The 25,624-nt window shown below is 41.7% G+C and overlaps 1 protein-coding gene across 2 annotated transcripts in view; it reads right to left on the bottom strand.

The window, feature by feature from the left end:
* Positions 1 to 25,624, bottom strand: part of CCDC171 (coiled-coil domain containing 171) — a 249,297-nt gene that overhangs the window by 31,360 nt on the left and 192,313 nt on the right. For both annotated transcript variants that reach the window (XM_054986128.1, XM_054986129.1), the window contains exon 23: positions 1,792 to 1,944. In XM_054986128.1, coding sequence (XP_054842103.1) covers positions 1,792 to 1,944 — 153 coding nt within the window. The remainder of the gene's footprint in view (positions 1 to 1,791; positions 1,945 to 25,624) is intronic.

The raw sequence follows: 25,624 nt of genomic DNA, 5'->3' as shown, positions 1-25,624 counted from the left end.
CACAATGTGCAAAGGCACACTATGCCTAAATCAAGAGAAAGCAATCATAATATGGACATTGTTGGGACATATATAGTTTAATTCAGACTTAGACAGCTGAGTCTTTTGAATACACGATTGCATGTAATCTGAACTCTGAGTTCCAAAAAAGCTTGCTACAGAGCTCAACATATAAAAAAAAGAATCCCTATTTAGTGTGATTGCTTGGCAGGATACTCAATCCATTGTTCTAAAGGAGAGGGAGGGAAAGTGTGGAAAGAGCACCTTCTTTGGCTGTACCATGTTACTGACAATTTGTCCTTCCCTTCTCATCCAGACACCTATAGAGCTTGGATGTGGCCAGAGGTGTGAGCCATTGGGTGTGCGCTGAAGGGCAAGGCATCAAATTAGTTCAAGACTGGCCCAAGTTGTAGCTTGTTGTTTTTGCTGTTTATTGTGTGTCTGTATCCATGCACACATATGTATGCGTGCAAACACACACACATACACACACTAACTCTTTATACTTGTTTTTTTAATGTTAGAAGCCATTTTTTGTCCTTTGGGGAAAGAAGTAGAATAGAAATAAGTGACCATCTTGACTGGTACTATAGCAGCGACAAACACTGAGCTAAAGGAACATTACACACATAAACCAAGCAATATGCCTGGATTTAAACTGATTAGATTCTGATCCTAAACATTTGTGCCATGTATTACAAACCTAAACAAGCCTAATATAGGGCTGTTCGTGCTGCTTGAAGTCAATAGTATTAAATTGCTTTATTCTAAGCACTGCAGCTTAAGATAAATACAGCAGTGAGGTGTTATTGAGGAATCTAGTTTGTTACTGTCGCTCCTAAATCGGAACAGCAGAAAAGGATCTTAACGTAATAATGAAGTTAATTGGAGGAAATCAGATTAATTCAAAATACTGAAGTGCTTAATGTGCTGGACTCTTGGAAAAGTTGTAGAAGGGGTTGAAACCTTCATCTAAAGATCTTAAATACTTCAGAAAATGCAATTAACTAGATTATCTTACTCCAACCATATTTAATTGCATGGCAATGCTAATTGATATATCTGCCTTATGCTTCGGTGGGGGGGGAGGGATCACACCATTTCTTCAGTAAAAAGCATAATAAGTTAGTGAGCATGACTTATATGTCTATTAACATGTTCTAATTACCAGTCTGATTAAGCATATCAGGTTGAATTCTAAGAACTGTAAGCAGAGCCTCTCCTGCACAACAGAGCTTTCCTGCCTGTCTTTATGCAGTCCCCTGCACCCCAAAAATAGCACTGTAGTATGCATTGAGTGGGTTGCAGCTAGAAGGAATCATCAGAAATCACTTCCTCCTCTTTTGTGAGAGGACATGTCTTTGTGCTCGTGAAAGAGAAAATCTTTAATTAAAAATGTTGTATATTGATGAGAGTGTGTATTCTTAAAAAAAACCTTTTGTTCCAAAATGCAACTGAGGGCTTCATTGCTGAACCCAAAAGAATTATGAAGCTATGTTTTTGGCATTGGCAGTCCTGCACACATTTTTTTATACAAGACGAAATGACAAACATTAATTGCTCCCCCCTGCTCTATGTTAACTATTAAAACTTTGAAGCAGTAATCATTTTGCATCGCTGCTCTGAAACATAAAATCAAATTATTGATAATGTCTACATAATAAATACAAATACTCTATTGCTGTTAACATCCCGGTCATTACAAGCAAACTGAGGGCTCTACAGAGACCCATGTAGCAGAGTGAAGATTCCAAGGATAAAAGAATACAAAAAATTAAAGCAGACACTTACTGAGTGCAAGCCTTCATTTTCACGAAGACAAGCAGTTTGGAGTTCTGATTTCAAAGCTGCAATGTGATGCCGATGGGATGCTATTTCTCTTTCTAGTGTGGCAACTCTGGAGACCACTAGTTGATAGACGTCCATAAAACTCGCCACCATAGCCTTAACGAAAAAGCAAAGGGAACATTACTACCTATAAATGTTTTCTCTTTTAAGTCTGTACCATCTATGTCAATAATCATACAGGGAGCAAACCCCCACGAACGGGGGTTTGCTCCCTGTATGATTATTACTAAACTGGATGTATAACACGTTGCCTGAGATGAACCAATAAAAGAACTCTGGAAACGAATTTGCGTCCTTTCACGGTCCGTTTTCACTTCAGCTTGGTTTTCAATTGTGACCGTTCCCACCTTTGGTTTGTTGGCCATCTACGTCAATGCCAAATCATGTTTCTAATTTTAGAGAATGGTATACAGATTAAAAAAGATTTCTAAAATGGACCCTTAATACCAACCTCTTAAAATAAATAAACAACATTGAGTGTATTTCTGCCAATATTATAAATAATGAGTGTTTTGGTTTGTAAACAGCACTTTTGGACTCTATTTAAACACATCCCTCAGCTAATTTCATTCAAAGTCAGCTGAGAAGAAAGCCAGAGGTAAGTATGAACATTTTCAAAATGAATGGAGTTGCTAATTCTCCCACTTCACCTTTAAAAAGAATTAGATTTAATTTGGCATGAAACTAAAGGAAGTTACAGACCTCTGAAAGTAAATAATCCGATTACAATATAGCTGGGAAAATAATTCTGTTCAGGTATATAGTGGAGGAATGTCCCAGCCGTGTAATATTGATCAGACCAATAATAAAGTTAACTGCACAAGAGAATATAAATGATTTGGCAGTGCTGGTAACTTGATATCTGACCTAAATAGTATAACACAGTTGGGATTATTGGACTTCTTTACAACTGGTTAATCACATTTTATAGGTTATAGTTTCTCTTTGAAGTGACCTGTACTGATTTTTTTCAAATGTAAGAACAGCATTAAACTTGATAAAAATTTTACGTGTTTGTTAAATAAACTTAGATTAAAACAGTATCTGATGCTCTCTTTAGCATCTTCAGATTTTTATGCAACAAAGCAGCTCTCTGTTTTAGAACAACCAGGAAGAATCTTTTTCAGATATTGGGTCTAGATCCATCAAATGCAGGAAGAGGTGCTTCTCAAACTTTTTTTCAATTTTCAATAATATTATGAAAGAAAAGCTCATTTGCAAGCAAAAATAGGAACAGTATCTTTTTGTCAGAAATGACCAGGGGTAAAAGTAAACTAGGAGTCTTGGTAAAAAAGTGGCTGAATTGATATTGCCCATCTTCTGTTTCCAGCTCTCCACTCCACAGGGCAGTGTTGTTAAGAAAATTAAATTACTTTCACCTCTAACTCTGATCTACCTCTAGGGAAAAATGTGCAGAGAAACAGATTCAGTACAGTACATATGCTCCCTCATATACAAACACCATGTGGGTAAGCAGGGCCGGTGCATCCATTGAGGCCAGGTAGGCGGTTGCCTCAGGGTGCGGGGCGCCGGAGGGGGCGCTGGGGGTGGGAGTGCGTGCCACGGAGCTGCAGCCTCCCAGCCGTCCAAGCAGGAGAGCTGGGAGGCCACCCATGCACCATCCCAGCTGCCCGCCACAGCAATTGGGCCAGCTTGTGTGCACGCCTGTGATGACATCACATGTGACATCATCACGCAGGCTGGTATGTGTGCGTGAGTGCACGTGTGTGCACGCGCACCTGGCCAGCCAGCTGCGGGTGCCGGAAACTCTTGCGCCGCTCCTGTGGGTAAGCATCTGCTTTGTGCTGTGCATTCAAATGTGAGTCAACCAATACAGCCTTCATTCACACACCTCATCCCCAGACACTGTCTTGGGCTATGTGCCCTTTTTTGTATCTGGATTGGAAGGAAAGAGGAAATGGAGGGAGAAGCAGCAAATGGGCACAACTCTGACATTGCTGCACAAGCTGAAATGAAAGTATGTTCTGCTGCTACCACGCTTGGCAGTGAATTTTGCCCACTGCAACCTGTATGTTATTAAATCTCATGGTGTTTTTGCAAGTGGGACTAATAATGTCTTTTAGTATGAAATGCATCGCTTGTTAATGCCTGGGAGAGAGCCATTTAGTTGAACATACATTATAGCCCATGTAGCTTTTTAATTTAGAGAAATGAAGAGATTTGTCACTTGTGAAAAAAAAATCCAAGCCTATATATATGAAAAAAAGCACCTCAACATTTCATGTGTGGTATTGTAAAAAGTTATCTACACAATCATAGGAAAACAAAGAAAATCACTCCCATATCCACTCCACAATATTTTCATTCTGTTCTCAAGTTACAGCAATCGTTGCTCTTTTTTGAAAAACATTTTTTAAAAACCACCAATCCCTTACAGTGTGCAAATATCAGAAAGTTAGACAAGAACAAATGACTAGATAGAACAGCATCTTATATAATAATAAAAAACTGTAGTCATTACGAATCCTGCTATAATCCAATTTAATCTCCCAAGTGACATTTAGACAGGGCTACATACATTTTAATTTGGACAGGTTCTTTGGGGTAACATTTCCTACTTTCCCCTAAAGGAACCATGGAATTTTCATGTATCAAGTGTTCTGAGCCTCATATTTAAATCTCAGCGGGCAGATGGTATTTCCAGTAGTCTCCTGTATTTATTAGTGTGCTGCCTTTATTGCTGACTCAGCATACAGTATCCTGTGAGATGATTAAGAAAAATCAAGTTCTCTGATTAGGAAGGGAAAGAACACTTTACTTATAAAGGCTGGATTCTGCAAGGCTTTCACGCTATGCAGCTGCGCTATTTAAAAAAGAGAACTGGGTGTTCAACAACTTCTCCTTTTAGAAATTCATTTTTAAAAAACTAGTACATTAAAAATTGAGACTGAAAATCACCAGTCTTCTGGGCAGTTGGTTCCCTGACAAAATGACAAGGGTGTCATTTTTACTGATTGACAACTCTTGCTTGTTGGGAAGAAAGGCACATAGATGCCTGGGTTAAGAAGCCATATCCGGATGTTATTGCACAGGGTAACCTGACTTTCTAACTCTGTTGCCTGTAAAGATACAATGCACTGGTCTTACACTGACTGTACCAAAGCAAAATTATTCTGTCTCTCATAAGAGCTGAATAATTCTGAGCCTGAAGGCTGTTCCTCATTTTACATTTCAGGGAGGGGGGGAGACTGTCCTCTTGGGAATCATAGCTGTATACAAGGCCATATGAACATATGATGCAGCAAGAATATTAGATCTATTTCAGAGAGAGATGCATGAATGCAGAACCCCTTCCTGAAACTCATTGCACTTATGATGACTCCTCTTCAAAAAAGAAATCTGCTATTATCCTTTCAACATTCCACAGTCACACATTTTAAGATATGTAGGTATGATTCTGGAGGGAACACGTGCATTCTTTTAAAGGAGACATAAAAAGAGATTCACTGTCTTTGCATTTCCCTGTTCATTATAATTTGCTTTCCTTCCAAACACAAAAATATGTGTACATTCCATACTTTTTCTTAAAATTTTGTTGGAAACAATCCAAAAGACAGTGAAGATCATTACATAGATCACCCCAGCAAGTACCAATTAATCTGTGCACTGTGTTTTCCACCAGCTGCAGTTTCTAAACATTTTCCTAGGCAGAAACTCTGCCGTTTTCTCACCTGGATGTTTCCAAGTCACTGGTAACTGACAGTGTTATACTTTTCCACAAGGGGCTTCTATGCCTAGGAGTTCAGTAAGCAATATTAAATGTGGAGATATGAAAGGTATTGTATGACTATTTTGGTGCTTCTTCACTGATTCACATATCTTGGATATGCTCATGTAGGCACAATTGAGATCCATAAACCAAATGCAGCTGGGAAGTGATGTCATTGCCACCCCTGGAAGCACCTGAAGTGACATCATTGCTGCCCCTGGGAGCACCAATTTGGGACAGATTGGGCCACTGCGGAGTGAGGGAGTGCTGTCATGTTTCACAGCAGCCTGATTCGGGCCAGATTTGGCCTGAATTTGGCCTGATTCGGGACGGATTGGGCCACTGCGGCGCATAGGAGCGCTGACGCACTCCGAAGCAGCCCAATTCAGCCTGAATCCAGCCCAATTCGGGCTGAATCAGGATTGATTCAGGACACTGCAGAGAATGGGTGTGCTGCCATGTTCTGCAGTGGCCCGATCCTGCCTGAATTGGGCCCCAATTGTGCTGCTGCAGTGCATGGGAGCATGCCCAGGAGGCACATTACCCCCCCCACCAGCAAGGTAAGTGAGGATAGGGGGTGGAGAGTGGGGGCAAGAGATCCCCCACCCCTGGCAACTCTATCCAGAAGCTTCAGCTTATCCAAAACGTAACAGCCAGGGGCAGGATACAAGGATCGTATCACCCCAATGCTGCCCATCTGTTTCCAGGTACAATTCAAAGTGTTGGTTCTTACCTTTAAAGTCCTAAAAGGCTTGTGGACACAGTGCTTGAAAGACCACCTTCACTCATATTGTCCAACTCTGCTTCACAAGCCCTGTCCTATGTGGCCCTGCCTTCAGAGGTAAGGCATGCAGCAATCAGAAACAAGGCTTTTTCAGTAGTGATGCCTTGCTTGTGGAAAGCCCTTCCCTATTGAGGCTTGCCTGGCACCTAGATTGCTCTCTTTTAGGCACTAGGCCAAAACATTTCTGTTCACCCAGGCTTTTAACTAAGGGGTTGATTGTTAACATTTTTTTAGCCTGGAAGCTGTAGATTGTTTTTATAATCTAAGTTTTTACAGGCTGGGCTGTGGCTTTTTTAAATACTGGGTTTTAATTAATAACTTTTAATGTTTTGTTTCTATTTTAATTTTGCAAGCCACCTCAGGCAGGTTCCTAGAGAGGCAACATAAAAATGAACAAAATGCATGCAATAATATTTTCTTGCATTAAAAAAACCTCTGCTTTCCCTGCGAAGTGCCTTTAATGCATAACAGCAGCTTCTGAACATAGGACTGATTAAAGAATTTTGAGCAAATGATGCTTCTGTCATAAAAATTACATTCTGTGGGATCCAGCAAAGGGCCTAGCATGAGAGGAAGGCACTTCCACACAAATTAAGTGTGTGTGTGATTTCCTCCAATTTTCCTCCAAGAAGCAGACCACTAATCTACATCTCAAGCCATTTGACAGACTCTAGACTCTTAGGATATAGTGTGGGGGGATCACAAGAGTATGTAGTGGGAAAGAAGAGATGGGAATGCCACCTTGCATGAGCAGAACTCTGCTTACAGTTCTCTCAGAGCTAAGCTACAAGTGACGCCTGACACAGGTTGGACACTTGTCAGCTTCCCTCAAGTTTTGATGGGAAATGTAGGCATCCTGGTCTTGCAGCTGTAATGGAGAGCCAAGCTGTAAAACCCATCAAAACTTGAGGGAAGCTGACAAGTGTCCAACCTGTGTCAGGTGTCACTTGTAGCTTGGCTCACAGTCCTATCACCAATTTCACAAAGGAAATGAAGCTGTTTTTCCCCCCTAAAGACAAAGGAATCATGGGATAAGTTTTCAATATGATTTTTTATCTGAACTGGCAGACCCTAACAATGAAGCAACCAACCAACCAGCCACTAGAAACTAATCAACTATCATTAGAAATCAGACAAAAACATTCGACATACAGGTTACACTATTCTTTATAAGAAAACAGTCAAGGCTGAGATTCCTGAACATTATACAGCAAGCCGGTTTTACAACCCAGAGAGATTCATATGGCACGTTTATTTTAAACCTAAAATCCCCTTCCTGACTGAGGAGTACTGTAAGAATGTGGTTCAGGAAACTGAACCACAGCAATTCTGAAGGCTGAAGAATTTTAATTTTAAGCATTAAAAAGCCATTTTAAATTGAAATACAAGATGTAAGTTAATAAAAACTAAAACATGCAGAAGGCTGCCAATTTTAGAACACAAACAGTAATGAATTACTCAGGAATAACCAAATGCAAGGAAGTAAGAACAGACCAAATCTGTTTTTCCAGTGACCTCGTCCTCCATCCTTTTAACCTTCCTGCCTTTCCATTATGTGCTACATATTCCTATCCAGGGCCGTTTCCAGATGGCTTACCTGAAGCCGCTCCATGCCGCAATGTTGTGGATCGTGCCGGGGAAAACGCGAAATTTCTCGCGTTTTCTCACGCGAGAAAACGCGGTATTTCGCGTTTCACCCGGCACGATCCACAACATTGCGGCATGGAGTGGCTTCAGGTAAGCCATCTGGAAATGGCCCAGGTATCTTATAGTAATGGTAACACGGCGGCTGCATGCTTGTCTCCCAGACAATTTGCCAATTTGAAAATTTGGTAACGCTGATAAAATATCTGAAGAGTAAGATTAGTTCTCCTGTCTAACAGCTACTGACAGACACACATTCTATGTATTTGTCTAATCTTTGCATATGATAGATTACATTTTGCATCCCTGTAGTAGCTGAGAATATGATGTTCTGCAAGAGATGTGACAATAAAATGTATGAAATGAGGACAAAGCATCCTTCATATTAAATACATTAAATCAAAAGGTCACTCCAAGTATTACTAAGTTGAAAACAGCTCCAGTGGAACATTTTCAGAAATATGAAATCTATAGATCTGAGTGCACAAGTTGCTAACTGACTTCTTGTTAAGGTGTTAATGCGCTGATTATACATTCATTCATCTCTGGGGAATTGCAGCCAATATTCTTTACTGTGTCCACTGAACATTTTCGTGACAATTGCTGGCAAGTAACTTCTTGAAAAGGAGTAAACACATTTACGCATTTCAGGCTTTAGCAGGTAGTTACCTATAGGAAGAAGTCTCAATTAGAACAGCTGAAAAGAAAGGATGAATTCCCTAACTACAGTTTTTATGATCTCATAGTAAAGTTTGTGGGTGTGTTTGTAGATGCATATTTGCATACCATAATTAAAGCCAATGTTTCTTTCTGCTGGCTTTCAAGTAGTTTGACTTTAAGATAGGTTACAGTTGTATTTATGTATTTGTAATGTAATATCCTTTTAATTTTTGTTTTTCTTTTTGCAAGTGGATAACCTGAATTGTTGATATATGCCAATAAAGGCTAACTTGAACTTGAACTTGACTTTAAGATAAATAAAGGTGCTTTCCATACGGGGGAAAGGCTTGCGTAGTTGCCCCATTGCTGCTGTAGCTGTTAAGAGAACGATTCCCTGTATTTTCCCTGCTTCAGGATAGGAATTTGGCCCCCAGCAGAGGCCAACCAGCCTACCATGCCAAGGCTTTGTCAGGTTTTTTTTTTAAATCAGCAAACAAGTATTGTTATATTTATTTAACATTATAACAATCTGTATCACTTTTTGTGAATTCCCACCTTTCATCGAACAGCATCTCTAAATTCTTTTTGTTGCTGAGATACACGAGAAAGTTATATCTCTGCAACAAAAAGGGCCAGACACTTAATTTTTAAAAATAAAAGCTGGGAATGCACAGGAAATGAAACACAAATTGTTATAATGTTAGACCAACATAACAATAGTAATTTACTGATATAAAAAGTCCTCCTCAAAGGTGGTGGGGAAAATGGCTGCTGAGTGGGTAGGACTGGGAAACATTCCCACCTACACAGCAACTACCTTTGATGCAATTTCCCCCCCAAAATCCACAGCAAAGTAGGTTTGGAGAATCTTGGAGAAGAGCCAAGGAAACTCTGGGTGGTGCATGAATGTATCATGATGCTGTGGGGAAACATGAAGAAAAAAACCGTCTGTACTTTCCAACAGCATCAAACCCAGGGCAAATAACTCATGTGGAGATGGCCTAAGAATGCTTTTACTAAACACCTGCACGATGTTGTAACACTGGCTTTCAAATTTACAGCAAGTTCAAAGTTCTAGTCTCTCCCTGGCAATGCACTGGAACTAGAATAAGCTTCCATCTAGAGACAGTTTTATTTACTAAATGGAAGCTGAAACCCCCCCAGCAAGTATAAGACCTCAGAACAAGTTGACACACACAACATTCTGTTGTAAGTAGTCCAATAAGTAGATAATGAGGGAGGGAGAATCAAAAGCCACATCTAAAAATTAGAAAACTATCTCACAAAGCATAGGTTCTGCTTATTTTATGTTTGAAAAAGGAGAAAAATCTAAATTAATATACGCCTTTTAGGCTTTCAGCCTTCAAGAAATTCCTAAACTAAAAAAAAAGTTAGTAGGTAATAAATTTACCTAAGGGCAACGAACACAAAGAGATGAAAAGAAACAAGAGAGGGAATAATAAATGTATTTCAAAAGAACAAGAGGCTAACTTTAGTGTAGCAAACTACTAGGATGAAAATCTGGAGAGACTACAAATTTTATTTTCATTATGAAGTTTGGCAAAAAAAAAAATGACAGCCAAAGATTATCTTTTGTGGCTATATAAAATAAAGTAGATGTGGTGCTCTGCATCTATAGCAGGTATTCTGTAGAATGACCAGTTAATTCTAATCATAAACCAGCATTATTATTACTTTGTTAGTTTGGATTGGAGGGGGATTGTGTGTGGTGCTCCTCACCAAGTATAGAAGTGAACAAGCAAAGTGCAGTTATCACATCAATTTTTAATGTCCCATTTCAATTTCTAATCCCAGTGAAATACCGCAACTTAAAAAAAAAACACTGAAGGTAGTCTGTGATGGACAGGACTGGCTCCAGCTCCGCCTCTCCCAAGAGACAGCCAATTGGAGTGAGTGAAATGCTGGGCCAATCAGAGTTAAAGTCCATTGGAGGGGGAAAGAGGCTCTTGCAGAGACTGAGAGAGGGAATGGTTTAAGATGCTGCTAAGAGGCAGCAGAAAGATAGCTGGCTATTAATCTGTTCTTTTACTTTGAAACCTTTCCTGTTCTACCCCAGTATGTTTGGTAGTTTAAAATCTGTTCTCTCCTGTATTCCATCATATAAATAAAGTTTGTTTTTGTTTTGTTTAACCCTGGCTGGCTTGAGATAGTTAGCCGAGGGGAAATATCTGACAAACACACACAAATGTTCTGGTCACATAGTCTAAATGATGGCAGTGAATACTGAGGGAAAGAAACTTCTGAGTTCCCTTTTCCCCAGTAGCCCTGGGCTGTAGCTAGATGAGGAGAGGCAAATACAGGGAACTGGCTGCCTGTCTGGTGGAGCCTCTGGAAGACAAGAGAGGGGACCCTGTGAGGATTTAGGTCCGGGCTCTCTATCTGCTGTAGTGGAGGCTAGAAAGGTGGCGTATGGCAGTGGACTCCCAGCCTTTACTTACCTGGAAGGCAAAGGGGTGAGAAAGTTTTGTGTCTGTGAGTTGGAGTCTACCTATCCACCTATACCCGCTAAATAGTCACACTTTGCACAGCTGCAATTTACAAATAAATCGCAAAGTGGCAGGAAAGATATATGGAGCTGATGGAGATCAGAATAGATCAAGGGAGCCACAGACACAAAAATACGCTACAATACTTATCTGGGAATAGAAGGAGAAAAAGGTTGTGCTGAGTGAGCTACTTCAGAGTACTTATAAAATTCCACTAAGGTTACCTCTGCCCAAAGGTGTCTTGTGGCAGCGAGAGGCTGTAAACTGTAAGGTGTTCTCAGGCATAACAAAAGGCCACGTGGGAGAAGACATTCAGCAGAACATTTCTCTTACAGTTGTTTGGTACTTGTTTTAATGATCTCCTCTCTATAGATCTCATGCTGGGCTTCATTTAAGCATAGCGTACAGAATTTAAAGACACCAGAAAGGAAGGCAACTCTGTTCTGTTTTTCCCTCCACTCCAAAATTTCACAACAGCAGGACCTCTGGGTACAACTCTGCCCTCTTACTTTCGGTATCAGTTATGTTTACTTCCACTTCTTCCCAAGGTCATATGCTACTCTAAGGAAACAAATCTCTCTGTAAAATGCTAAGCTTGCAGCAAGTAGTAATGACATGATTTCCTTTGGGGAGGGGGGAGAACTGAAGAGTGATGAAATTGACAAGAGATGGAAAGGTTTCTAATGGAAGTCACAGTGGGATGGCATTTATTGCAAAGTATTAACAGCCCCAAAGACAATGTTCTAAATTTAAAAGTGTGGGACTCAGAAGAACTTGTGGGGGCAGCTCGTTTTCCTCTGTATCCCTTCCCCCATGATTTCCTCTTTCCATCTTCTGGGCAGTGCTCATATCATCTCTTCTTTCCCTGCTTCCTTTTTTCCTTTGGCTCCTCTGTCAGCTTCCCCATCTTCAGCTATATTTACTAATTCATTTATAGTCTACCTTTCTCCCCAATGGGGACCCAAAGCAGTTTACATCGTTCTCTTGTCCCTGATTTTATCCTCACAATAAGCCTGTGGCGCAGAGTGGTAAGCTGCAGTACTACAGTCCAAGCTCTGCTCACGACCTGAGTTCGATCCCGGCGGAAGCTGGGTTCAGGTAGCTGGCTCAAGGTTGACTCAGCCTTCCATCCTTCTGAGGTTGGTAAAGTGCGTACCCAGTTTCTTGGGGGTAAAGTGTAGATGACTGGGGAAGGCAATGGCAAACAACCCCATAACAAAAAGTCTGCCAAGAAAACATCGTGATGCAACGTCCTCCCATGGGTCAATAATGACTCAGTGCTTGCACAGGGGACTACCTTTACCTTAAGCCTGTGAGGTAGGCTAGACTTTGAGTGTATGAGTGCATTAAGGTCACCCAGAGAGCTTCCATGGCAGAATGGGGATTTTAACCTGGGTCTCCGATATCTAGGGTTGCCAGGCTGTACCTAGCATATTAGATATTGAGCCTTGTGCTCAAGTGATTTCAGCCAGGCAGTAGTTTCAGCTCATGAGAGTAACTTTATTGCAAGAGAACTCAGTTGTGGCTTCCGGAGGAGCCAGATATATACACCTCAAACTACACCCCCTTTCAGTAACCCCCCAATAAGAACACAGGCACTAGGATCCTTCATTTTCATGCACTGAACAAAAGGTAACATGTTTACAAGGCAGCAATTGGCTCATAACCCAGAGGAACGATTGGCTGCTGCTAACTCTAATTCTCAATAGGATTGGATACCTGAGGAGCCCTGTTTTACTCGAAGCTAGCCCAATACATAACATGGCAACTGGCAGGAGCTTTGGGGGAGGGGGGACAAGGAGGGACACTGGTGTGTTTTGGCAGAGTTCTGGGAAGTTCCTAGAGGAACATGGCATCACTTCCAGGTTTTCTCTGAGAGTGATGTCACATCATGCACAAAGGCAGTTTAAAAAAAAAAGATTCCTCCTACTGCCACTCGAGTGGTGGCAGGCAGCAAACATCACCAGTGAGAGGTCTCCCATCATAGCAGGCGACCTACCAATCCTGCTTTACCTGCACATGTGCAGTTAAAAATGTCTATAATTTCCCCAAACAAAAGAAGTTCGTACAACTTTTAAATTTACACCTGAAAATCACTCCTAGGCCATTTCCACACGGCTCCCCGCTGCTTGTAACAACCCGGAAGATCACGCAAAAACCGTGGAAGATCGCGTTTTCTCATGCGAGATTTGCGTGACGTCATGCAAATTTCACATGAGAAAACGAGATCTTCCGCGTTTTTTGCGCGATCTTCCGGGTTGTTACGAGCAGCGGGGAGCCATGTGGAAACGGCCCCAGTAATAAAAAACTAGATGGTTTTGTGCATCACTCTGGCAGTAAAATGGAGCAACCTGTGGCAGGGATTTCTGCATCTCTGGGGACTTCACATGTTCATAGAAAAAAAATTGCTTATGAGTTTTTTAAAATGACACATATACCCTAAAAAGGTCTGATGCTCACTGAGGATGCACATTACCCTCAAGGGGTCATGGAACATTAAGGGAAGTTGAACACCATTTAAATGGGGAGAAAGTAAAACATATGGGAGAAAGGGGGTGTTGGGTTGCCCAAGTATGCATACAAAATATACTTCTCCCCACACTTTACAGCTCAGATTTTGCTGTGAGCATCTTGTTTTATTTATAAATTAATATCTCACTTCACCATGTAATAACACAATCCATCTAATCCAGCATCCGTTTCCCCAAAGCAGCTTCTGTTGCAACTGGCATTCAGAGGTATACTTCCTCTGAACATGGAGCTCCCATTCAGCCATCATGGCTAACAGCAGATGATCTAGCCTTCCCTAATCTGTACAATCCCTTTTAAAAACTAAGGACCAAACAGACATTACAGAGCCCACGGGTCTGACCTATGGTCACCGATACCATTTTAGAGCTGAACTTGGCAATTTAAAAATGGCCTGAGGGCTCAATCCTTATTGGGAGTATAGCATGGCAGAACCAAGTAATGGCCCTCCTGTGTCATTCAGTTTGGCACTCATTTTGGCATGGGTGGTGGTGGGGAATCACCTGGTCCCACTGAGATCAGGCCCTCATGCCATTTTTAAATGGCTGAGTTCAGCTCTAAAATGGTGTCAGTGGCTATGGGTTGGGCCTGCAGATGCCATAACATCTAATTTGGCTCTAAGCTAGTAGCCACCAACATGTCCTATGGCAATTAAGTCTCACAAGTCAACTGCAGTGTTCAAATAAGTACTTTCTTTAGAACTCACCAACTATGAAACAGCTAACCAACAACTAGACAATTAAGTCACTAGACAATTCACCAAACCAACAAGTCCTCATTAAACTAAAGTTAAGAAAGCCCTTTGTAACAACACAACCATATTCAGTTTTTAGCATCTCAACAGTGATGGAACTTTATGAATTTGCTCTGGGAGGCCTTTCCAGAAAAATGGGCAGAATCACAGAAAAAACTATGACCACCAGGGAAGGACCAAGTCTGGAAATGTGACAGAAGCACAAACGACATGAGGTGAGAAGCCTTTAACTGGCACATTGGCTCATAACAGGCTACCTTCCTCCTTATCAGGCACCAAATCTCCTCCATCAGCACAATTGTAGTGTAGCAATGTTCATTAGAGAATATGGCAAACAAGAAATTATTCATCCATCCAAGGATGTCTTACATAGTTGCACTGAGGGCAGAAGATCTTTCAACTATTGACCCCCTCATTTTTTCCTAATGATAATATTTTCATGCCACTGAACCCAAAACTTGGCCACCTTAAGTCATCGGACATGTCTTTAAACCACTATTAATATCCAATATGCTGAAGACTTACTTTTGTGACACTACTTTTGTGGGGAAATATAAACATAGAAAACTTTTCCAAAAACTGCACAGACATTCTTCTACAACAAGTTACAGAAACTGTTTCCTCAGGAATGAACAAGATTACTATACTTTCATATATATTTCAGCATTAGGGTCTACTACTATTTTTTTTTATCTCTGCTAGAAAAAAGCTTTGAGAGGCTCAGTGCATGAATTTTATTTCACCAACAGCATCTAGTCCAGTTAAAAAGTTATCACCTTAGGATCCTCTGCCATACATCTTAGGAAATCTGTACTGTTTACAGTCACTTACACACATCAGGGTGTTTAAAAAGTGTTTTTCCCTCTTTATACACAGCAGCTAGCACCAATGAAAACAGATACACAATATTTGCTAACAAGTTTCCAAAATTTTAATTCTAAAATGCTGAAATGTGACAATGGCTTTCACAATGGCCATCGTCACAAATTCAAAGATCACATCCAACTACGGTTAAAGAAGCTCATTGTTTCTAGTTGAAGACATGAAACTGCCTTAATATAGAGTTAGACCATTGGTCAATTGAGGTCAATAGTATCAAGCAACTCTTTTGGGTCTCTGGCAGAGGTCTTTTGTATCACCTATAGTATTTACTCCAATGCAAGACTTGGTTTTTTTAAAAAAAAAAAATTAGGTATACCATTAAAAAAAGAGGAGGGTTATCTTACATTCAGGAATATTTGCCTTTTGAGTTGATACGGTACTACCTGATCCTTTTAGCTGGAAATGCTGGGAATTAAACCTGGGACTTTCTGCATGTAAAGCAGATGCTTTTTACACTGAGCCATAGCACCTCTCTTGATTAACTAGAGAACTAGAATAAAAAATGAAACAGCAAACTGTGGTTTGTGCTAACTACATCTTGGCATATCGCTTGAACTGATCAACCACAGTGCAGGCCATTGGTCTATCTCTAGAATTTACAGCAACTAGAATCTGAAGCACTGAGCTGACAGAATATAGCTGTAAACCATGAAATTGGATCCCATGGAGGATTTCCACAGGCTGAAAAGGAGAGATTTTTGCTAGTTTCCCCCTCTTGCTACCAAGCTTTGATTCCTCCCTCATTTTCCATCAACAGAAATGATCTGTGGGATCCAAACCATGTACTGCATATATATTTGGAAACTCGTACCATGGTTTGAGTTCTAAACTAGTTATCGTAAGTCAATTTTTGGCACTATGCCTGGATTGAACCCTCAGTGTATTTGCTCACAGTTAATGGCTAGATTTACACATATAAAGAAATCAAGGATTGTTTTAAAACTGGTTAATTTGTGAAACCGGGTTTCAGCTTGCAGGCAGTCATTCAAATCCTTGACAGATGCTGGTTTTCATCACCTTTGCTCTGAGCCAGGTGACCTTGTAGCTGGGAAGCGTTCAAGGTCAACGTTGGAGAACAAGCCAGGATTGTCATTAGCACATCATGCAAAACCAATAATTACAATCGTGGTCAATAAACCAACTTCAAAACAAGTTTCAATTCCTGTTTTAATGGACTGTAATTAATCTACATTTAGAGATCTGCATTTGGAGAGTACAAGGGGTATCTAAAGTATCTAAAGGAGGAGTGTGCAATTCAGCTTTCCTGATCAGGCTATGCAAAACTGAATTAAAGAATCCCAGATCAAATCGCGGAAGTCAGATCAAGATGAGACAGATTAACAGGGTTAATTTGGTTAAATCTGGTAAACATTGGCTGCTTTTTTAGAATATTTTTTCTTCTTTCCCGGGCTCTTCCCAGCAGGGGAGGGGGGTTGAGGCAGGATAGAGGGAGGATTGTGAGGCCAAAGGGAGAGGAAGTGAGTAAGTGGCCAATGCTGAGAGAGAGCCTGATTGGCCAATCAGTATTCTCTGATGGGAGAGAGCCTTTTTCAAATTCTGCAAAAGAGATTAAAAGCAGCTATGGCTCAGAGTCGACTCCATTCTGAGTCAGAGACTGGAGAGATTGAAATGGTGTTCTCTTGCCACCGGAAGAGGAAGATTCAGAGAGAAATGTTAGGGAAAGTAGAGAATTTGACACACCCTGTAATTGCAACAAACAACCAGCGGCAAACCCATAGAAACTTCCAAACTGAAGCTAGAAAATGGTCTGGTGTTACTCTTGTGTAATGTTAACTTTCTTCATTGGAGGGGTGGGAGGAAACAGGATGGCCAGTGATAAAGGGCTGCTGCAGCTTACAGCTCTGTCTTGAGGCTCTCTGAGCCTGTGAGAGGGACAGTGTAAGCTGCAGAGCAGACTAGAGAGAGGAGAACTTGGATTTCTCAAAATTATTCCTCACTCTCACTTTCTGAGGCCTTCTTTGGGAAAGGGTTCCATTATTCTAGTCACAACAACTGTATTTGCTTGTCATTGCCTTGTGTGTTGTTGTTCTGCCGCTGTAAGACTGTGGGTACTTTGTTCCTCCTGGTGGAATTTGCTGGTTTGACATGATTCTCTGGTTTGATGTTGTTCTCCTTGCTCCACTTTCGTTCTGTTGGGCTTTCTCTGAATTCAGCTTGAATTGAGACTGGCCAGTGGTTGTCTTGCCCCTGTGTGTGTTTACCTGAGAGCCAGCTTGGAAATTTTCCCACCATAGGAAACAATGGATAGTGTCTGAGTTCAGGGGACACTTGGGTTCCAGCGGGGAGAGGTCATTTGTTTCAATTTGGTTCTGCTGGCTTTCTCTTGCATTTGAGACTGTATTTTTGGCCAGTGGCTGCCCCTGTGTGTTTTTGCCTAAGAGTCAGCTTGGAAATTTTCCCACCACAGGAAACAATGGAGAGTGGCTAGAGGTGCCTTGTACAAGGGCCCAAAGAATTGCCCCCCCCCGAATTTAATCTTCCTGAAACTTGAGTGGGGTGATGGGGCTTTAGTGAACAGAAAGGAGTAGGTTCCATGCAAATTTGATGGAGTTCACTTAAAAATGCTGCCACCCTGCCACCTGGATACTTTCTCCATAGGGAACAATGGCCAGATAAATACAGGATTCTCTAATCTTGCTGAACTGGATTAGAGAATTTTATGCAGATTTTAATTTATGCAAATTTTGTTTTGGTTTCCTTGAAACCTGGATCCAGATCAACCAGATTTTTTTTTTTGGTGCACATTCCTAATCTAAAGCTTAAATGTTCTTGTTTTTTCTCCTTATGTCCTTACTGCAGGTCAAGGATCTTGAACATATCAGGGGATTCTGCACTTATTAGAATGCAATACCTCCCTGATGTTGTAGGATAGAAATGTGTTTTATAAGGTCAGGGAGATTCTGTGTTCACATGAGCATTTTCCACTTCATCCAGCACCTTCTACCATCAAGTAAGGGGTAGGGTAGGAAGAAATAACTGTCAGGATCCATTCTCAAGCTCAACCCTTGATGTACCTTCAATCATTCTTTGCCCAACTCTCCCATCTTTGTACTGCTTTATTTGTTAATGTCACTTCACTTAACTTTCCCTTTTCCTTTCGCAACAGTGCCAGATGCCGAAAGTAATGTCATGCTTAAATATGTTTTTTCCTCTTGAACCTGAAAGTAACAAGAATTACACAGCCTAAAGACTGATGCTGCAAACTGCTAATAAATAGGGCTGGGACTTCAATCTTCCATCTCATCAGCAATCTATTTCCATTTCCATTAGCCCAGCAATCAGTTCTGTAGACCAGAAACAACACGTGCCATGTATTCAGCAGTAGGACAGCATGAAAGCAAAAGGAAACTCTCAAAGGACCTCATAATATTTGAAATTAATGCACTTCCAAAAATCTACACCTCTGTAACAGGGCGAACATTAAGCAGAACTTAAGAATTTAGGTTAGCTTCTAATTCCCTCTAAACTTTTTTTCTCTTTGAATTTTGATTTAGTATATCACTTGGGACACAACAATGGCCTATTTCCTCAATATAGGATATCTGTGGAATTAGCAGACTAGCCTGTTTCTTATGAACAGTTTTCTATTCTGAAGCGTTTACATGGCATTTTCCTTAATACTACAGTTGCATATTCATTGCTGTATTTTCCTTTAACTGCTGTCACTTAAATTGTCATGCAGAACAGGGCAAATCAGGGTCAGTTTATGTAAGCGAGATCACTCTGAAGAACTTCATCAGTCTTTATTTCAATGCATTATGCAAAAAAACCTGACATTAAGAGAGCCTTAACTGACAGCAAATGAAATCAATCAGCAAATCACTAAGCCATAATAAACTCACTCAAGTTGTAGATAACCCTTCCTTTTCCAGGCCTCCACCTAAGCAACCCATCAAATGATACCCTTTACCCCCCAAAAAGCTGACAATTACATTACAAAAATCTAGTGTTAATACAGTGCAATGTTTCACATAGTTTTTTGACCTTAAAAACTATCTACAAGGATAAAAAAAGAACTAAGAAAGCCATTATGAAGGGTAGCTGTGAGAAAAAGACACGGTTTTTAATGATAAAAGTTGTACGATGTGACATCTTAAAAACCAGGTTTTGAAAAGCAGAGTTTATAAGCAAATTCAAGTCATTCCTAAACTCACTGGCAAAGCTGAGGCAGCTCTTGTCAGCTAGCGTGGACTCCCTGAAATAAGATTTGGGGGAGGGAATAAAGTCTTCAGAAAAATTCACTCGTTTGATTTTAACATGGTTTAAGTTTTCAAGTAATGCTCTTTCCAACTGAGCAGCAATTTGGGTTAAATGGCCTCCCCAAACTGAAAAGAAAAACTCTTAGGAATTTTTTTTCATTAATATTATAACTTATAGAAAAAAATGTTTTTACTCTCCCATGGGAACTATTTTACACAAAGTGTTCCCCATGTGAAAATGAAGCGGTAAAATCACCAACATAAGATCTTTCCCACTCCTACAAATATTAGAAACAATATTTGAAGATTAACAACAGCTAAGTTCCAGCACAGTCATGGTTCAAATTCACTGGTGTTTTTGGTTACATTTGAAGGAAAACTCAACACAAGCACGCATGTTCACAGTCATCAATGTTTCACATTAAATGTGAAATGCCTATACATGAGCTCTTCTATCATTTTCTTTTGAATAAAATGTCTGAGCGGGATTTATTAGCATATTTACTGAGTTTTTAAATGGTCTTATGGCTACAGTGTCATGACAGTATGTACATCTACATAAAACACCACCACACCAGGAAATTTGTACTCCTTTGATTTTGAGGGAAACAAAAACTCTTTCCAAATTTTTAACTTTGATACAGCTTTGAATGACATGAATTAATACTTAATACCCTTTTGGAGGGTAAGGATTAGACATGGGCATGAACAGCATTACGAACAGAAAAAAACAATGAACAGCCTAATCTGCTGTTCTCAAATAAGCTGTTCGTGAGTCCCCATCCTAAACGAACAAGCCTAGTTCGTTGCCTTCGGCAGTCATTTGGCAAGCCAGACAGTGTGACACCTGCTGCAATCAATCCCCTTGGCAACCGGAGGCTGGGAGGGGCTGAACTCTGCCTGAACTCCTTCTGGCTTTAACCCTTCAAAGTACTTCCAGCAGAGTCCCGTTCTTGCCACTGTGAAGAGAAAATTACAGCCAACGGGGAGACCCGTGGATCATGCCTTTCCCAGGGTGCAATCTCTCTGAAACTTGGGGGGGGGTCTTCAGAGGACAGTGAGGACTATGTCCCCTGCAAATTTGGTGAGTATTGGACATTGGGAAGATCACTTTTGTAACCCCTCAAACTAGTCGCCAGAAGACACTGCTGTTTTTGCCAGGACAGGGCCCTTTAAACTATCAGCTAGCAGGCAGTGGGGGGGGGATTCCCCCCTGCCACCTGCCAGCTGATAGTTTAACGGGATCTTTAAAGGGCTAGGTAAGTGGGTTTGAGGGAAGGGGGGCTAAGTGGGGTGGTTGGGGTGGGGTGGTTCTGGCCCCCATGAACAACGACCATGTCCAGGAACAGTTCACGTTCGTTGTTCATGGATGGCCGTTCGTGCCCATGTCTAGTAAGGATTTCTCCAAGCAAATGGAAGGGGCTAATACTGAAAAATTAACCTTTTTCATTTTATGTTGCCCTTGAGCTAAGATGGTTCTCTCTTCTTCATTTTATCCTCCTAACAAGCCTGGGAGGTGGGGGAGAGGGAGGGGGAGTGTTTCCAAACCTGTGGGCTAGGACCCAAAACTGGGTCACAAAGCCTCTGAACGAAACTAAGCCACAGTCCAGCCCTCTCTAATGGCTGCCCCTGCCCTTTGCATTGCTCTCTTTCCTCTTCCTCCTTGCCAACTTCTCATGTTCTCACCCCCCCACACACACACACCACATCACATCCTTTGCGGCTGTTGGAAACAGTTCAGTGTGAGGGAAAATACTTTTTATTCTATCAGGATACGTTAGGTCCATCTGCAGTGCTGGGTGTGTGTGTGTGTGGCCATGCTGGCCCTGGTTAGTGGGTCCATCCTGCCTTCCCAGACTTCGGCTGCCTGGTTGGTCTGGGTTAGCACTTCTTGGGGTGAGAGGGCTCCCCCACAGGCCTCAGAACTGGTGCCCTCTGGAGCTTGGTGAGGAGCCTCTGTGTTTGATCAGTCACTTGAGAAGCTGCCTCTCATGCCAGGGACAGGCTTCCTCTCTCCTCCTCACCCAGGATAGGGAGTCTTCCTTTTATACTTCCCCTAGTGCTATTCCCACCCCCAAGGTGAGGCCCAACACCTGGGCCAGGTGTGCCCACATGCTTCTGTCCCACTCTTGCTTAGGTGGCCAATAGCGGTCATCTCCTGCCCCTCTCTGCTGCTCCCACCACCAGCCAATGCCCTCTGGATCCAACCTGGCCCCAAGCGAATCACCAGCCTCCTGGTGGGCTGTAGGCGGGCCGGCCCTGGGGGTGGGCCTTCTTGGCCTGGGCTAAAATGGCATCATTTGAGGCATAGCGGCATCAGTCCTGGGGCTTTGGAGTTGACGTGAGGCTCCGTAGTGTCGCCTTGCCCTCTTGGCCCGCTTTCTGCCAACCGGGGCAAATTAGGGCATTGGCATCAGATCCTTAACAAGGCTGACCAGGCTGGAGTGGAAGTTGGTGTGGCTGTGTTGCTGAGGGCTCGTCCTCCTCACCGCCCATCCCATCCTCTGCACTGCCCATGCCGTTCGTCTTGTCCTCCACGCCACTCGCCCCCTTCTTCTGGTGCAAGTCACCTCCCAGCTGGTGAGTGAGGGCAGAGGGTGTGTGGGGGTTGCTGCCACCCATTCGGGGAGTGGTGGAGGCTGTCCCAGGATATATTTGTAGATGTGAACTGTATAAAAACTTTCACCCTCAGTTTAAAAAAGTCTCTCTTAGCTGAGTGGGTAGGAAGCCACACCCAGCCATGGGCTTTAGTCCTGCGGACAGTGGTCACTCATAATAGCGTCGACAACTTCAAACTTGACCACAGAATTCAAAAGAGTAGGAGATATAGCAATATAGTCTATTGTGCTGTCTCTACAGATGGACAGATAAGTAAAAGTCCCACCAGATGTAGCAAAATTGGTACCATGAAGAATGTATAAGTTTGTCAAAGAAAGCAGTTCCAGGAATTTTAAACCAAACTTATTTACCAACACGTTCTTCGATGATCGATCCAAGGAATGAGCATGTGCTACAATCTGTGCATTCAGACTAGTTCTTGGTACAATTTCTCCCGAACCTATTCTTGCATTTAATTTCCCACATAGAATAATGTGAGAGATTGAGTAATGGGAGATCAACAATTCAAATGTTGCAATTAGGGCATACCAAAGTCACCCCTCAGCTCACAAGTCTAAACCTCTTGGGGGTATATACACATTTATGCAAAGAATGGTACCAAATTGAGAACCTTTAATCAGTAAAATCCGAAAATTATTGGGACAACTATTCTCCGAGTAGGTTTCCTGCAAATTTGGTGAAGACTGGTTGAAAAATGACCCCTCCTCCCAGCCCACCGGATAGCCCTTGGATTGAGTTTCCTGTAGGAAACAATGGCTGAATTCTACCAAATTTCTGCTATATTACTGAACTAAACTATATAATCAATTCTGTATTCAAGGAATACCAACTTTTTTCTCTAGTTTGGTATTCAGATTTACCAAATTTCTTTTGTGTGCACAGCCCTAGTTCATAGTGTGGGCAGTTGTAGCCATTGTGTTGGAAACCACTGATCTACTACATTATACTATCTCTCTACTATAGTCTTCTTACCAGTTTTCTGCTGGCATAAGCAGATCACTCCTTGCCTTCCCCTTCCCCCAGAGCAGTTCCTTTGACCCCTGAAAATACTATGGTGTGAATCATGAGACACACTTGGAAAAGTCATGCAAGACAGCAGAACTGGGAGCAACTGAACCATTATCCAATGGGAAGTTCTCCTTATGAGTTGGGGGAATTAGCATGCAAGGAGGGCAGCGAGAGGTGGTAACTTAAGGATCCCCACCAATGTATATGAGGATTGTCCCAGCTAGAGAACTCTTTCAATGATCAGAGTTTTAACCAAAAAGGGGATTTTTATTGAAAATAACAAAGACCAACAGCACACGAAAACACACACCACACACTCTGAGCTAACTAGAAAGCAGTGGTGAAAGTTGGATAGGGTTTAAGGGATTGGGTGGTATTTACCATCCAGAAGAGGGCATCTGGGGGAGAGAGCATTGAGAAACCTGAGCATCAAGGTGGAAGGACTGAAACGGAGTTTGAGGGTGGATGCTGGATCCAAGAGCATGCACATAGCTATGGCAGAAGGGCAGCCCAATTATACTGTGGTTCCTATTCAAGGGCAAAACTGCATCTTCAACTCCAAAAACAAAGACTTAATGGATGTTCCTGAGGTGGAACAAAGGATTGAGAAGTTGTCTCTGGGGCAAGACAGAGCTGGCAAACTGTCTCCGAAGTGAGACAATGAACCGGCAAACCATCTCCAGGGTATGACAATGAACTAGGAAGGTTTGATTAGGTCTTCCCAGGTGGAACTAAAGTTACCAATAATGACCGATGAGTTGCAAAGTAGTTGGATGAGGCTACAAGCTTCCTGAATTGCCGAAGAATAGGAAAGTGGTTAAGGGGAGATCAATAGAGCATGTTGTGGTGATTATTTCAGGAACTCTGGGAAGACCCTATTGTATCAGGATGCTTTGCGTGCTTCCAGGGCAAGGGAGAGGGTGAGTTGGCCTCGCCTCTCATTCTGCATGCTGGCACGTTCCATCTTCTGGCCAGGATCTGGCTTCCATATTTCTGCCTGCTTGGGCAGTAGTTTTAGTGCTCAAAGCACACTCAGAGAAGGGACTTATGGCATAACCATCATCATAAGTCTTCTAATATTGTGGGGGAAAGTCTGACCGCTAACAGAACCTCCTCCTCCTTGCATCAACAGAAACCAACCCATAGAAAGTGGTCCAGCTCACAGGATCCAGCCCACAAAAAGTGGTCTTATAAGCTCGCTTGTTTAATCTAAAATCCAGAATTTACTGTTTCCCAGCTGACATAAAAGAATTTTCTTGGGGTGGGTGGGTGGGAATCAAAGATAATTAAAGCTGTTTGCATGAAAAAAAATCCAGACATGGCTTAAGAAGAAAGGAAGTATAAAGAAAAGGGATGGGGGAAGGAAATGTAAAGAAAAGGGTACTAGAGAATTAGACTTCACGTGTCTCTTTCAATGGCTTAAAGCTACTATGGAGGTTTTCGTGGTAAAAATACACTTTGTGCAACCTGTACTATACAATCAAAGAACTCCTTTGCAGAACCTTTTTCTGCAGTGAGCTCTGCATTTCACCAAGTAAGGGCACATTTGTAAGATCAACTAACCATGGAATTATTTGAGGGATTTTCTCAGTTACGCGTCACCCTGGGACATTTGAAATTAGTGAAATATCCTGCGTGCAATTCTAAGGTGATACCTAGGAGAGGTTGTGCTTCTTTCTCTCTCCCCACCATTGGAGTTAATTGCTATTTTAGGGGGAGCACAATTATTTGATTTGAGGAAAATTATTAAACAAGCCCTTTCCAAGTGCCACTCCCCACCTCTTCAACTGGCTACTCTGGAGTACCAATGCAGGGAAGATTGTTTTTAAGAAAAAGCACAGATCTTAAGTGCCATATCTAATGTGGCCCTGACTGGGTTTATTAATCTGTTAGTACCTGCTATTTCCCAAGCAAATAGTTTTTCACAAAATGTGATTGTTTCGGGGAAAAAATGTTTTCAATATTTAAATCCCACTTATCTCCTAAAAATATCTGAAGTGAATTACAAAAAGCAACTTAAATAAAAATACAATAACCAAATACTAGGAATATCAAATAATACATTTAGAAAATGTATCGTAAGCAAAGCAACAACTTAAAATCCTTTATATTTCTCACTTGCTCAACCAAACAGTGTTGTCTGAGCTTGTTGCCTGGAGGAAAGAAACATGGACACAGGCCTGTATCACCAAGTAGAGAGCTGCACAGCTGGGCATTAACACTCCATCTCTGCTCATTTAACCTATAAGAAGAGGGACACTCGGGGTGGAAATACCCGTTACTAAGCACCTATGGACGCTCCAGTGAATTTCATTTCACGTGTCCCCCCCCCAACTTCCCATGCACTTGCTTGCACAGTCATACTTCAATTCGCTCCATGTTACTTGTTTGATGTCAGTTCCTCCTCAACTGCTAAAAGTATCCCCATTCCCCCCCCCC

This window comes from Eublepharis macularius, chromosome 8 (assembly GCF_028583425.1).
Source record: "Eublepharis macularius isolate TG4126 chromosome 8, MPM_Emac_v1.0, whole genome shotgun sequence".
Classification (NCBI taxonomy): Eukaryota; Metazoa; Chordata; class Lepidosauria; order Squamata; family Eublepharidae; genus Eublepharis; species Eublepharis macularius.
This window is presented reverse-complemented; position numbering and strand designations above follow the sequence as displayed.